Source organism: Lutjanus erythropterus, chromosome 18, assembly GCF_056507025.1.
Source record: "Lutjanus erythropterus isolate fLutEry1 chromosome 18, fLutEry1.hap2, whole genome shotgun sequence".
Taxonomy (NCBI): Eukaryota; Metazoa; Chordata; class Actinopteri; order Lutjaniformes; family Lutjanidae; genus Lutjanus; species Lutjanus erythropterus.
In genome coordinates, this window is record NC_139334.1 from 23,913,083 (window position 1) to 23,928,294 (window position 15,212).

The window sequence follows — 15,212 nt, forward strand, 5'->3', positions numbered from 1 at the left end:
ATTTAGAGAAACTCCATCAACCGAGGCAGGCCAAAAGAAACAAAAAGGTCTCAGAAACAAGTATGCACAGTTTGTCCCTCAAGTTCTTTTTGGTTATCTTCAGCTTGTTACTCTTTGTTGATGCAGTCTGTCTGTGTTGGGCATAATATTGTGAATCTTTAAATAGGAAATGATCGTGCTTTTTTTTAGCTGCACATTTGGTGTCTTTGGATCTTGGTCACACATCTCATATTGCTTTAGAAAACTTGCATATAAAAGATTGAGAGACTTCATTTATAGTGTAGCTGACAAATGTAGCAGACTGGCAATCTATCATTTTTTTAATTTAACCTGTATTTATACAGGCAGGGCAGGTTGGCTCAATATGCATGCTCTTTTACCGTAACAGCCTGTAAAACATTGCGAAATAAAGTAACTAGAACAAATTTAAGTGAGTCATAAGCAGAGCCAAATAACTCAACTCAACTCAGATTTATTAATATGGCACCTTTTATACACACATGCAGTCCAAAGTGCTTCACAACAGACAGAAACAAGTAAAAACAAAATGCAAATAAATTAAAAAAAATGCAGGAGTAAAAGCACAACAATAAAACAATTAAATGTTTAAAAAGATAAATGACAGTCAGTAGAATTAAGTAAAAGGAACACTGAGAAATAAAATAATATATAAAAAAAATTGAAGCTTCAAAGACCATGGTTATAACTTTACTCCCAATTACAGTGTTGTGCAGATTCATTCTTAAAGAGAACTAGCTCAAAGTTCAGTTCACACGGATTAAAATGAACTACAATTGTGAATTTTGAACTAAGTTCACAGTTACAAAAATTAACTAGCTCAAATATCAGTTCCTATATCAGCCTAAAAATATCGAGATCACATTTGAGTGGAGGCATCTATGAAGGCTCCACAAATCTTCCTTAACATTGTGAACATATCTTGACCCATGTATGTACCAGTATACAATTACTGCATTAAGCAAATCATCATCATCATCATCATCATCACACAAATAATAACTCCTCAGTGTAGTCAGTTTATAGTCTTAATTTTTCTTTACTATGAAGCAAAAAACGATGCTCTGGGCCCTTGTTGAATCCATGTTTTCTCATTGTGCACCCGTAACATGGAATAACATGTAGAACAATCTAAAGCTTCCCTCATTTTTAGCCAAAGGGCAATTTAAACCTTTAACTTTGTCACATTACACTTCCAGATCCTTTTTGTCTTAATTTAATTGTTTGCTGTATTTTTATTTAGCATTAATGTTTTACTGTTTTTTTTTATTATTGTTTTGCTTACTTACTCTTGCTATCACCACCTTAATTCAATTTCTTTGTGTCTAGGAGCTTTTATTTATTTTTTACTCAGCTACATTATAAATAAGGTTTACCTCAACTTATTTCTGAGTTAAAATGAAAATTGAATGAATGAAACAAATGTTTGTTTTTTTTCTTTTTGCTTTAAAAACCAAACAAACAGAATCAGTGCTGTGTGAGATTTCATCTTCATGTCTTCGGACCTGAGCTTAAAGCTCCCAGCAACAGGTACCAGATTTCAAGCAGAGGGTCAGAAATCCTGTGAAATTGTTGCCTGGTAACTGGCTATTTCCATGTCACTACGGCAACAATGCTGAGGCAACTCCACAGGGCACCACTGCATATCACAGCTGCCCAGAATGCTGTGTGTTTACAGCGTGTGCCATACCATTTAACACACACACATGATTTCTAAAGAAACAGAAGTTAAACCTGCTCTGACTCTGTGATAAACTCTTCTCTCTGCAGGTGTGCTTCTCTGAATTATGACACAGACCTGCCCTCCACGAGCATCATCATCACTTTCCACAATGAGGCTCGCTCCACTCTCCTTCGCACCATCAAAAGGTAACGAGGTACAACACAGGTGGCCTGATGAGACAGAACAATGACGCAACTTGTGTTTTCTGATCTCCATCTCTCTGTTTTTTTTTTGTCTCTCAGTGTCCTGATGAGAAGTCCTCCATCTCTGATTCAAGAGATAATCCTGATAGATGACTTCAGCACTGACCGTGAGTTCCTGCTTTATTAATGCTGCTGAAAGTTGTGGTTAAGGTGTAGCTGACATTCAACACACTGAGGTTTTTGTTGTCTGTGTTGTTTCTGGAAGAAATCTGGAGTTTAACAATTACAGAAATTACATATGTTAGCTTTTTATAGCTGTGTATTTCCCCTTGGCTTTGCTGAGCATCATAGCACCTTTTACTTCATTGTACTGGTTTACAGCCTCCAACTTTACTGTTTTGGTTGACTCTCACTGTTCTGATCAGCATCTGCAGGCAGTGGGTCTGAGCAAAAAAAAAAACTTACTTAAACTTGCAAAAAAGCAGGTGACAGAAACCTTCATCAAAGAGAAGGATGGACAGATGGGAGAATGGAGGGAGAAAAGAGAAAATGAAAATAGAGTATGAAGCTTTGTTCTGAGCTGCTTTATTAAAGGTCATTATGGCTTAAGGACTTAGAAAAAGCTCCTGACCAGGTTCAGGTGAAAGTGACCTCGTTTTCAGTTTCTCGAGAGAAGCAAGGGTTTCTCACAAACATGTTGGAGTGCACAGCTAAAGAGACTGTAGATGTATTTTGATATCACTGTGTTACATTCACAGACTAAAGCTTGAAAAGTGACTGGCACAACACCAAACAGCAGACAGGAAGTTAGCGTCCAGCAGGTGAACACAGCAGAGCATTTAGTGGTTAAGTTGTCAGATATTTATCTCGTGAGTGAGTAGAGACTTACGAAATTGGTGTCCAGGGCAATGTCCTCACTTATTCTGTCCTCTTCCCTCTTGACCCCCTCCCCCTGTTACAGTCATCAGTTGCCCCTTGCGGTGGCGAGATGTTTTCATATTTCAGACATTTCCTCTTTACTTCAGTGACAATATGACCTTCAGGTAACACAACATTAACAGCACTTGTTTATCCCATTCTTGGCTTTACCAGGTCTAATTCCACTGCCGACGCTCTTAAAATGACAGATTTTCTTTTATGAATCCCTGAAAGCAGAACATCAATGTCCAGATTCGTAAAATTCTTCTTTTTACCGTTTGATGCCATTTTCATGAATGAACATTTACAAGTTTCATACATGTGCACTTAAATACGCACAGTTGAATAAAAAAGCAAGAGAAATTTAAGATAAGAATATGAAAATGTTCTTGTATGAGGCCAATTATCTTTTATTATTATTATAATTTTATTTATTTTTAAATTATTTATTCTTTTTTTTAGCTCTATATCTTGTTTGTAGCCAGAGAAATATAATTGAATAGAACAAAATGAATGAATTTAGAGTGTCTCTTTTAGAATTACTTGTAACCCTGGCACTTCGGAGAAGGCTATGAAACAGTTTTTAGACCATTGTGTAAGAAGACACGTTTTCAGAGTGTGTAACAGAACAGTTTTGAAAAAATAATAAATTAAATGTTTCACAATTTGACAGACAGGTGGTTTGTCAAAAGAGGGATTTTGCACCTGTAATTTCTGTATTTGTAAAGTCCTGGCTGCAGCCCTGGGTACCAGGTGTTGAGCTGTTTTCTTTCTGCCATCTGCTCTGAATATGCGTGATGCAAATGTCAAAGGAATGTCCCAGCAAACGAGGAAGCCAAATAATAGGCAAATGTAGGTGGCGGATAATAATGTCAAGAGACAGAAGTGGCTTTGAAGCTGTGTCACACTGACGTCTCATATCACAGAAAATCAGACACTGAGTCGGAGGTGAGAGCATCCTGAGGGTTTATGTAACTTATCGGTGATGCTGCAGAGGGATGAAAATATTTTAACAACAAGGCAGCAGCAAAAATTAGGGCTAGAGCTGCTGCCACCATGAGAAATTGAAGAATTATTTGTCTAATTGACCCTGATATTTAGAAATAACATCAGTTAATAGCAGCCTAAAATGCGGGTTATATTTTTTATGTAACTGTGAAATAAGAAGATAACCATATTTTTGTAATTATTCCCCTTCGTCAGCATGAGCTCATGCTTCACACTGTCCACAGTGCTTTCTGTAATTACCACCACATGCATCTTGTGTCTGTGGGAACAGCACAGTGACCTACATTCACTGCAAGCACACACACACACACACACACACACACACACACTCTCAGTGCACGCACATACACACACACAGAGGCACACTCAGAGGTGTCAGAGCTGGCCAGACATCTAAAGAGTAGTGTCTCAGCGACGGTAGCAGCAGGAGCTCTATTAGCTTACTATAATGCCTTGTTTATTCTCCCTCTGCTGCAGCTAGTCCACCTGAACTGGACACACCACGAGGTCAGAGTGGAAACTGTCTCATAACTGTTTATTGTCCTTGAGCAAGATGTTTAACCTCCGCCTTGTTTAGGATTTTCAGCATCAATAATCATGTGGAACCGCTGGTTTGTGGCTTTTGACTCAGTCTGACTGTGAACCAATAAGCCTCCCATTAGCTGACTATTTTGTTTCTTCCAGCTCTCCTCTGTGGTCTCCCTGTGTTGCCACTTTCTAATGCTGTGTTTAATTAAAAGTCTCAGTGATCCCTACTAAGAAAAGGAAAATAAAACTGCTGTTTTAGTTGTGGGTTAAAGGCAGGTGGTCGAGAATTTTCCCTAAAACCCCAAATCACTGCATGATGTTAAGTGAACATGGATTATTTTCTTTGAGTTCACACATGCAGTGAGGTGCAAGCTCTGCTCCATTTTTAATGCTTTGTGTATTAAGGATGTACTTAGCGTATTTAGGCTGTGGCAGTAGGGGCTACAGGGCATGCTGGAAAAAAAACAACAACAACAAAAAACACAGCAGAACGGAATTGAAACAGACAAACTTTTCAAGAAACACAAACTGATCACATAAGCAGAAGACTGCTCCACAGCCAGCTTTACACCTTGATTCCTCTGGGCATGTCTGGCCTGTGACGCATAGCTTCAAGCCCCATCAACAGCATTTCACAAGCAGAGCATTTTGCCTGCCTGATTTTGTTGACGTGCAAGATTGGGGTATGCGGATGTCCACAAAGACACTACGCATACACCCTCTTATGACGATATTTATATAAAATGACCCCTAGCAATCTCTAGGGTTCTATATATCTCTGAAACTGGTGCTTTGCAGGTAGAGCTCATGGACCAGCCAATGTTACTCCTAGTTGTGGCCTTGCTTGGTTTATTTCCAGCTTCTCCATCTGGGCCTGGTTGCACTAAAAGCTACAAAATAGGGACATCAAGACACATTTTTTTTGTTTTTATCCATTTGTTTGTTTGAGAGAGAGAGCAGGCAGGCGACTGAATGAGGAGTGGGGCGGTGGTAGTGAGGTAGCTGGTGAATCAGAAAATGAAAATGTTATTTTCTTAATTTTTCAAAGTGGTTTTGCTATAAGCACAAATAAACACACCCACACTGCTGCACAACTCGGCAACGCCTGATTTGATCTGAATAGAGCTTAAAATACTACTCACTGTGAAACTTTCGCCTGGAAAATTGTAAACAAAGGCTCTTTAGGTCTCCAAGCCTCAAATAATTTTGTCTGATTTTGCAGGGAACAGGACCCAGTGGCAGGCACTAAGAATTATTTTCATTACCAGTTAAAAACTCCTTGATTTAAGTGAGAAGGGATTCCCACACTGTCAGGCGTAAACAAATGTTAATTTTACTAAATTAGATTCTCTGTAAAAGATTTCAAAGACTGTTTTTTCAATGACTGGCTTGTTTTTAAAGTAAATCCCTAATTTTACCATCTGGATGCAATACTGTCAGAGCAGACAAACACTTTAACAGCATAACTCTTCTTCTGTATGAGTGATAATCACACACTTCAGCTGAAAAAGTACACCCCGTACATCTTAGTGGTGAGAAACTTCTCTTCACCCAAATTACTAAAACATACTGAATTGCTGTTGCTGAACTTTTTTATTTTCCCATGTTTTGCAATGTCTGAATTTACACCAACTTAATACAATATATTTTGTTGTTTCACTGGACTGTTCTAGAAATTGATCATGTTTTATGAATAACAGAGCGTTGCTATGGACACAGTTCTGATCATAGACTCTGGAGGGGTCTAAAGGACTTTAAATTATTATTTTATGTCAAATTATTGATTTTTTTTAGTAAGTAGCTGTATAATAAGTCACATGATAATGTACGGTGCATGGGTCATTATTACATATTTAAGTCAGGAGCGCAGCAGTCAGATAAGGCAGTGAGAGTGTGAGCTTATTGGTCAGACGGATGGAGGAGTTGGTGGTGAGGGATGTCGGTCAGCAGCAGACGGAGGGATCGTCCTGACTGAGAGTAATCCTATTAAGGCTTTCCTTAATCATAAGGACACCGTCCTCGATCAAGGACAGTGATCTTTGCTGCGAGTTCAGACAATAGCATGTGACTCGAATAGTATCAAGATGAAAATACAACCCAGTAAACACTGTGAGCTGTTTTTAACTGGCAGTGAGTGTACAAGAAATTAACGGCATTTACAAAGTTGTACTGACACGAAATCACAGTGTGGTATGACTTACTTGACTTACTTGAGTCCAACTCTAACTTTAGATCACTAATGCTGATCTTTAATTTTGCAAATTCACACACAGAAGTCAATTTTCCCCATTTTTTGTATACATTATATCTATTACTTTGTTTGTTTTAGTTTTCATCAGCTGGGAGAAGTTAATATGTACGTGTGTGAGACCAACTGGGATGAAGTTTGTCTTTAGCTAATCTCAGACACCACTCGACCCCTCAGCCTAAAGTTTTGTGCACATTTATAATTGTATTACGTACAGTTATTGAGGGATCTTCTAAATAGACACTGGAACATTCAGGCTCTGACCTTTGAATAGGCAACATCAAGTGTAAATTATTTTGAATTTCAGCTTTTGTGAGTTCCTCTCAAAATGTAGATATCTATATTGTTGTAAAGCAGCGGTTGCTTGTAATGTTTTAAATGAATAATGAAATGATCTAAACAATTACCTAATACATGTTTAAATTAAGAAGTTTAGACTCATCACTCCATTTATGTTTATACAGTAAGGTGAACTCAGAACAATACCTTTACACTCTATGCACCTTAAAGAAAATTGAGACTATACTAAACAAACTTTGTTCAAAAATTTGCAAAGCTCCGTTGGTTGCATATGGCAGTTTTGGTGGCATTGCAGTAGGTGCTTCACCATCTGTTGCCTGTAGAGATCTGCACTCTACTGAGTGTCCTCCTCTAGTTTCCATTGTGCACTGCATTACCGGATTGGATTGGCATTACGGAGTCTGTGTATGAAGTCTGGCATTTAAAATGATACCCCATTTAGTGATTTTTCCGCCATGAGCGCACTTCATATTCAAAACATGGATAAAAATGACATGCATGTGACTGTGTAATTCATACACACACACACATGCACACACAATCTGGCTAAAAGTATACAACATCTGCTCAGTGGGTGTGATCTGTGACTTTTTGCTCTTTTTCCCTGAGCGGTTAAAGCCCCCCTCCTCTTCACTCCACACACACACACACACACACACACACACGCCAGCTGTCCCGTCCTTATGAGCAACACTAAAGCACTAATACACTCTCACACACACGTCCCCTGTGGTTCGACAGCTTAAATGCAAACAAACAGGTTTGTACACAGCAAATTTAATCAAGAAGGGTTACAACTTGTCACGCTTGTTTCTGTCAGCGTACGGCTGTATGTCTGCTGAGGAGGGGGTCTGCCTGATCCACCCACAATCCCCTCAGCAAGATCACACTCACTCTCTGCTGCTAATGCTAATCCTCTCACAGGTGTGTGTGTGTGTGTGTGTACCTGTGTTTGCATGTTGTTTGTAATGCTGTCCATCCGTACGCATCAACAAAAGTCTGTGCCAGAGATTGCTCATGTAGAAAAAGGGAGGGGGTGATGGGAATGGGCTGCTCGCTGGATTTGTTTATGGGAAAAGGATTTTGAATTTGATTATCCAGTGAAATGAAGCTCTTTTGTTTGAGCCCTCAGTCACTCAGTGCTTTTTGTGTTTATGTGTTTCTGATCATTCGCAGGACTGTGATGGAGCACTGACAGATTTTGTGTTTGAATGTGATGTGTTTGGGGTCATGTTGTTCTGAAGGTGTACATCTATGTAACTATCTCCCCACGTCTAAGTGCACTAAACCCTGTGCACGTGTGGCAGCCAGCGTGGTGTGTTTGTGGGCTGGTGAGTGACAGAGTGTGAGACGAGCTGATGAGGAGGTATGTTTTTCTCTGTGTGTGTTCCGTTTCCACCATAACATCCCATCTCCTCTGCTCTCCTCCTCCAGCTGAGGACTGCCAGCTGCTCTCTCAGATCCCCAAAGTGCGCTGCCTGAGGAACGGCAGGAGAGAGGGTGAGTGTGGAGCAATGGGAGGAGATGGAGGGGGGGGCACAAATTGGCTTAATGGAAAAGAGACTGGGATTAAAGCCGCTGTACGTGGTATGTTTTTTAAGCAATCCAACATGAAGGCGTAACTGTTACACATCGTGTTTAAAAGGGATAGTTCACATTGTTTGAAGTGTGGTTGTTTGAGGTACTTATCTATAGCCATATAGTACTTATCTATGGAGAAGCAGCAGGAGTAAGCTAGGGTATGCACTGCTGTGGACAGAGTCAGCAGCAAAAAATCAATATTAGTTTAAGTGTACCCTATATTTAGAATATTTGCAACGCTTTACCTTGCTGTCAGTGAGTCTATTATCACTCTTGTCGAAGCAACCATTGACTATGACCATGACTATGACATTGGTGAATCTGAACAAACCCATCGCTTAGCTTCCTGCTTTGGTATACCTGCTGCTTCTCCAGCTGACTACCTCACTTCAAATAATCTGAATAATTCCTTTAAATTAAAAAAATATATATATTATTACAGCACAAAGGCAATTCAAACCATTTGACAGAAGGCAAAGAAATGCATTAGAACTACATTTAAAAACAATGTGGAGGATCATGAACTCAACCATCAAATAGATAAATAATAATAAAGTAAAAGTAAATGACATTAAATAAAAACAGGACAAAAAAAAGACAAATAAATACGGTTTTAGCACAGTTTAATTTGTTTAAACGTACAAAAGACACAAATTAATATATACATAAAAAACAAATTGTAAAGAAGATGTGCAAAAAACCCACAGAAGAGCTTGATCAGGGCACTCTCTGGTGCATACTGTAATCCAATAAAAAGGAAAGAAATGTTAAAAGGATGGGAAATACAGAGAGAGCGGAAAAACAAAAGACAAAGGATAAGATTGCACACACTAGCAGACATCCTAATATACAAGTACACAAAGTAATTAAATAATATCAGAGTGACTAATTATTAGTGGGCGGTTTACAAAGATAATCCATAAGGATAAAATTGCAAATTCAGAGCCCAAGGTGATATCTTCAATTAGCCCATTCTGTTGAGTAAAACCCTAAATATAAAATGTATAAAGAGAAAAGCAGAAAACTGTCACATTTGCGAAGCAGAACAAGAGAATATCTGCTTGATAATTGACTTAAAATTGTTTAGTTTTCAGACTGTGTCGCCTGTATATCAGAGCCTAAATCAACACAAAACAACCGAAGTCTACATCAATAAGACAAAGGAGCAGCCCATCAAAGAAAGAGAGAAGAGCAACAATAGAAATACAAATGAAAGTGTAGAAAAAGTGACTGGTATTTTTTCTATTAAGTAAAGTAGTCCATTTAGATTTGTTGCTTTTGACAGGTGCACAAACCTGATAAGAAAATAATTTTGATATCGACTCTACAAAGTGTCTGTCAGTTTTTCCATTTCTTCCCTGTATTAAAAACCACAAAATGTAAAAAAAAGAAAAAGTAGAAAAACATCCAAGATCACCCACAGTTTTCTGAGTTGAATTAAATTAATCCCTGTATTAGATGAAATCCTCGATCCACAAAACAAGAAGGTTCAGCCAAACAAAAAGCCAAAAGAAGCAGAGCTGTTTATTTCTTTGGATGTCTAACAATAATCCCTCTTAGTCAGGTTGCTGCCTGGTTTGCTGCTCTCACTGCACACGTTAGACTTCATTTGGGCTTATGAACCACATGCTGACAAAACACAAGCAGATTGGATTTAGGCCAGCGGTCCCCGACTGGCATCCGAGTTACTCGAGCCAGAGTGAGCTCAAGTTACTTTAAAATTGCCTCCAAACCCATGTCACAGAATAACCCATTAAGTTTATTAATTTTGTTAGCTTCTATCAGGTAAAATTGTGCAAGAATCACTATTTCTTTATAACTGGATCACCCATAAAATTCAGATGTTTTTATCACTGTCCCTGTCCCTGTGATATTAAGAATTGATTTTAAGATTTCACACAGCTCTTAATGGTGTCACGCCTTCAGGCATCGTTGACTTTTTCTCCTTTAATGTGTCAAGCACCAGAACATTAAATGTACAAACATTTAAAAAAAAAAAAGCATGAGGAGGCTTTTGTTGTGATAGATGACAATTATGGAATAGACCAACAAACATTCTTTTATTTTAAATCTTATTTGTTTTGTGATTCTATTTGAAGCACCTTGCACCGTCTTATGTATGAAAGATTGAAGAGGTAGTTTGGATTCTTTGAAGTTGTAGGAGATACTTACATAGTCAGTCTATTATCTACAGTAGAAACAGCAGTTTAAGTGTACACTATATTTGGAATATTTTCTCAGTATTTGGCTTATATAACGGCCATTTCCCATCTGAAAAAGCTGTCTAATGTCAAGGCAAAGTGGTGAAAATATTCTAAATATAGCATACTTCTAAACTAAGGTTAATTTTTTTAGGCAGAAATACATTTTGCTGCTGATCCTTTCCACAGCAGTACATTGCTTAGTTTTCTACACCAGTACTGCTTCTCCAAACTGGATGATCTGCTGTCCTTAATACACTGGCTATGGATAAGAACCTCATACAACCCCACATGCTGTAATAACTACAAAACGAAACCAACATGGAAGCAATAACCACTAACACAATTTATCAGACACACCCAGCTAGTGTGTCGTGATGTGGCGTGTGAGCTAACTTGGCAACCACTATCTGCTGTAGGTAATACACTCAACTCAACTTTATTAACTTTATTTATTCACACAGAATAGAGTTGATCCAAGTGCTTTACAACCAACACAAATGAAATGCAGAACACAAGAAGGAAACAAACACAAGAGAAGAAAGACGCTAACTATGGAGGTACCTCATACAAGTTTAAAAAATCCTTACTATCTCTTTAAGGCTGTCTGAGACAGAGCTGCATCTCTGCAAGTTTAAAACAAGATGTAGACAATAATCACTGCTTCCCTATGACTCATATTTCTATGTAGTACAAATATATTTTCATCCGTGCTGATCCTGTGAGGTGTTCAAGTAGGGCACAAAAAGAAGAGGCTGTAATTAATCCTCTAAATGAGTCTGAGAAACATGACCTTCCCATGATGCATCAAGTTTAATACAAATCAGGCACAAATAATCATCTGAAAGGTAGACTCCAGGGCTGCCTTTTGTCCTCTTTTAAATTAGCTCACAAACTGTTTCACAAGTTTCTGGTATTTTAATGATCTTTGACTTTGGAACAAAACAATTTAGATGATGAGATGCATCCATTTAATTAACTGTAGATGCTGTAGAAAAAAAGACAATTAACCTCCTCCACAGTCCTCTGTATTAAATGCAAATCACTGTGATTGCACTTTTGATGAAAAACGACACTGTCAGTGCCACTTCTGCCTGCCTGTAGCGATTCTGTTCTTAACTTGGTGTCCTTAAAAATAGATTTTCTTCTTCTTCTTTTCTTTTACAAGCAGTTTAGAGTGGTTGTTAGGGCAAAAAGGGAGACACATTCTGGTATCTACTTCAGACTAATCCAATTAAGCGGTTTCATTTCAAAAGGCTGTTTGTTCTGTAGAAGCTTTTCAAGCTAAAAGTCAAATGTAAATTTCCCACAGACAAAGAAGAAAGAAAATCTTCATGAGCAAAGGGCTTCAAATTGTTCAGAACTTAAAAAGAAAATTGCAACTTATTTAAAAAACGGAGACGTGACGTGCATTTCTCACCCACTCTGTTGTTTGTTTGTATATTTTTCTATGAAACAGAGACAATATGAACCGTGAAAACCTTTTTGAATGCTGTTTAAATGGAGTCTGACAGCGGAGATGTCTTTAGCTGTTTTAAAAACATCCCTTGTAAACATGCTGTGAGTCACTTGCAATCAAAGATCAACAGCTTCTTTCAGTTTTATTTTGTTCAATAATAAAACAGGGATAAAATCCACTGGAGAGGCAGAGAGAGACTGTCAGCAGTCTCCTGATTAGACCAGAATGCAATGCAGCTGTCTGGAAAAACTGACTACACTTTGACAATTATTCCCTCTACCTATACATGCATACCATACAGGATGCAACACGTTCACGCCTGTCCATATGTTGCATGGTACTGATGGAAAGCAAATTAGTTTTTTCTTTTAAAACAGACTCCAGTCATTTAGTGTTGGACCATTAATTGACATTTTTGTGAATGTGCTAGTGTTAGCCAGCTGTGTAATTTACAACTGCAGTCCTTTAGCCAGATGTTTTTAAACCAGTGATGTGATGCCTAAAATTTACAGACCCCATAAAGGCAGCAACAGAGCATTGTCAAGTCAGTTGGGAAGATGATGCAAGATGCTAAACAGATAAGTATCATTATTTTGGACCACATGTCAGCAGTCCGGGAATGTTATACTAAGGCAGGCGAAGATGGAGTTGATTGAATAGTTGAGACAAGATTAAATAAAAGTGTGAATAATCTTCATTTTAGATTAAGACACAATGAGCCAGAGTTTCACAATCAGTAAGTTTCTTTTCTTACTTGACAAAGCTTTTACAGACCTACAGACAACATTATACTTCTGTTAACAGGCAGAGGAGAAGATATTGTGACAAATAAATTAACTACAACATGTTAAATCAGTGGAATGCATCTTTAACAGTGACCCACAGTGTGCTTTAGTTTCTTGCCAGCTGTCCCAAAGCAACACCGAGCATCAAAAACATCCCGACGTGCAGTGAAGCAGCATCCAGTTTAATCAAATTGTAGATATTTGACCTTTTGCAGACTTCAATGTCATTTCTTCCCTGTGCTCCCCTCAGGTCTGATCCGATCACGTGTGCGGGGAGCCAACACGGCCTCGGCCTCCATCTTGACCTTCTTGGACAGCCACTGCGAGGTCAACACTGATTGGCTGCAGCCGATGATCCAGAGAGTCAAGGAGGTACAGACCCACAGGCAGGCAACACAGACTGCCATCATTCACACTCTCCAATTAGACACTTAATACATGCAGCACACACACACACACACAACACAGTTGCAGACTCAGGTTGTCTGAGGGGCAGGGGTGAAAAAAAATAAAAGGGTCACTAGTGTTCCAAAAGTTGTCATGCACATTTTGTCCGTTGACACAGCACTTTAGAGGGCATTTTCTCCACTGGAAGGGCACCCTAAAGGGCACTTTATCATGTTTTCTTGGACAGTGGGCCACTCCAGAGGGGCTCTTTATTATTTTTTGTCGACTGGTTGTGCACTTTAGAGGGCACTTCACATTTTTTCCAGTGGAAGGCCATTCCAGAGGGCATTTTATCATGTTTTGTCCATTGGATGTGCACTGTAGAGGGCACTTTATCATGTTTTGCATAGGGACATCCAAGAGGGCACTGGGTTGAACATGGTTGTGACCCCTGTCCACCCCTTGAGCCCACCTTGTGCAGACACATGCATCCATTTTGAAGGTGGAACATTTGCATTTCTGCCTCTGTGATGTAACACCCCAGGGGATTTTTGCTCCATTTCAGGGTAGATTTTATTGGCTGTGTGTAACACATTGGCATTGCATGTAGTTAAATAAACACTCAATTTGTTCAGCTGAGATTTAAGTCATTCTATACCAGATGTCACACTCCACTCTGCCACTGCTGGAAAGAGCATGGTGCCATTTTCCAAACCAATCCCTTTTCCACTTCACTGTGGAGTGTTTCACGATGAGCCGGTCTGTTTTGTGTTGCTGCAGTGGTTTATATTGTGCACGGTGGTGGCAGTGTTAGCTTTTGCTTCAGGCTGCACGCTGGGTTCTTTTCTGATCAAAAACAGTCTTTTTTGATGCAGCGAGAAGATTCACCATTCTCCATTCACCGCATCCAGCAAATTAAATTATGCAGCCCACCAGGGACACTGCCATCACATCCACGCATGAACATGTCGCAATTCAGAATGTGAACAGGATGAAATGCAAAACCAGCCTCTTCTCATTATCAGGGGGATTTTTTTTTTACTCATTTTTTAATTTCACTGGTATTTTCATGCAAACCTTCAAGGGCATTTTGGCTGTGAGCCCTCGCTGATTCTGTCCCAGAGTGCTTTTTTGTATCAGTTTCACAAATTCATACAGGCAAAGCGCACACAGCATGTAAATATATGATTCAGAGGCATGAGAGCCTCTGCAAAGATGAATGTGTGCACTCACTGAGGCATGAGTGTCTGGTGTTTTTGATAAGGAGAGAGATGTAGCTGTGGAAACAGAGATCTTCATCCCTTCATCGCTAATGAGTAATAGGCTGTTTGCTGGCTGTCTCCTCCCTCCCCTGACATTACTAACCTGTGACTGGGCTCTAACCAGCACAGCTGCTCCCCCAAATCCGCTGCCATCTCCCATCACACACAAACAGTCCCACTGACTCTGTAGCAGGAGCTGTTTCCCTTATTTTTCTCAGTTATTTCTCCTCCTCTCATGTCTGCTCTCACTGGAGTTTGACACTCAGACTGAGCTGCTTCCAATTCACCTCATTTCTTCATCCACAGGAATCTGTCTCACCTGTCTCCATTCAATATAGTATTTATTCATAAGACTCTATTATAACAAATGCAAAAACAGCTTTATTCAAACATTCAGCTCTGTTATGAATTTCCTACTCTTATTATTTTATTTTCCTATTTAAATAAAAAAAATAGTTCCACATTTTTGCAAAAAATACAAGCCTTTACTTCATCAAAGGTGCTCCTGTCTGAGACCACAGGGCAAGAATATGAACAGAAAGGACTTTGTTCCTGAAAATCTTGCATACCTGAAGTATATCTCAATCTGATTAGCTGTGCTGTCACTGTCAACAGGCAACAGCAGCAGACTGTCAAGAAAGTAACCCTAGA

At 39.0% G+C, this 15,212-nt stretch overlaps 1 protein-coding gene across 1 annotated transcript in view; it reads left to right on the forward strand.

Moving 5' to 3' along the window:
* galnt16 (UDP-N-acetyl-alpha-D-galactosamine:polypeptide N-acetylgalactosaminyltransferase 16) overlaps positions 1 to 15,212 on the forward strand; it is a 55,823-nt gene that overhangs the window by 16,134 nt on the left and 24,477 nt on the right. The window contains exons 3-6 of the mRNA XM_084742245.1: positions 1,789 to 1,887; positions 1,984 to 2,051; positions 8,321 to 8,386; positions 13,163 to 13,284. Of these exons, the coding sequence (XP_084598371.1) occupies positions 1,789 to 1,887; positions 1,984 to 2,051; positions 8,321 to 8,386; positions 13,163 to 13,284 (355 nt within the window). The remainder of the gene's footprint in view (positions 1 to 1,788; positions 1,888 to 1,983; positions 2,052 to 8,320; positions 8,387 to 13,162; positions 13,285 to 15,212) is intronic.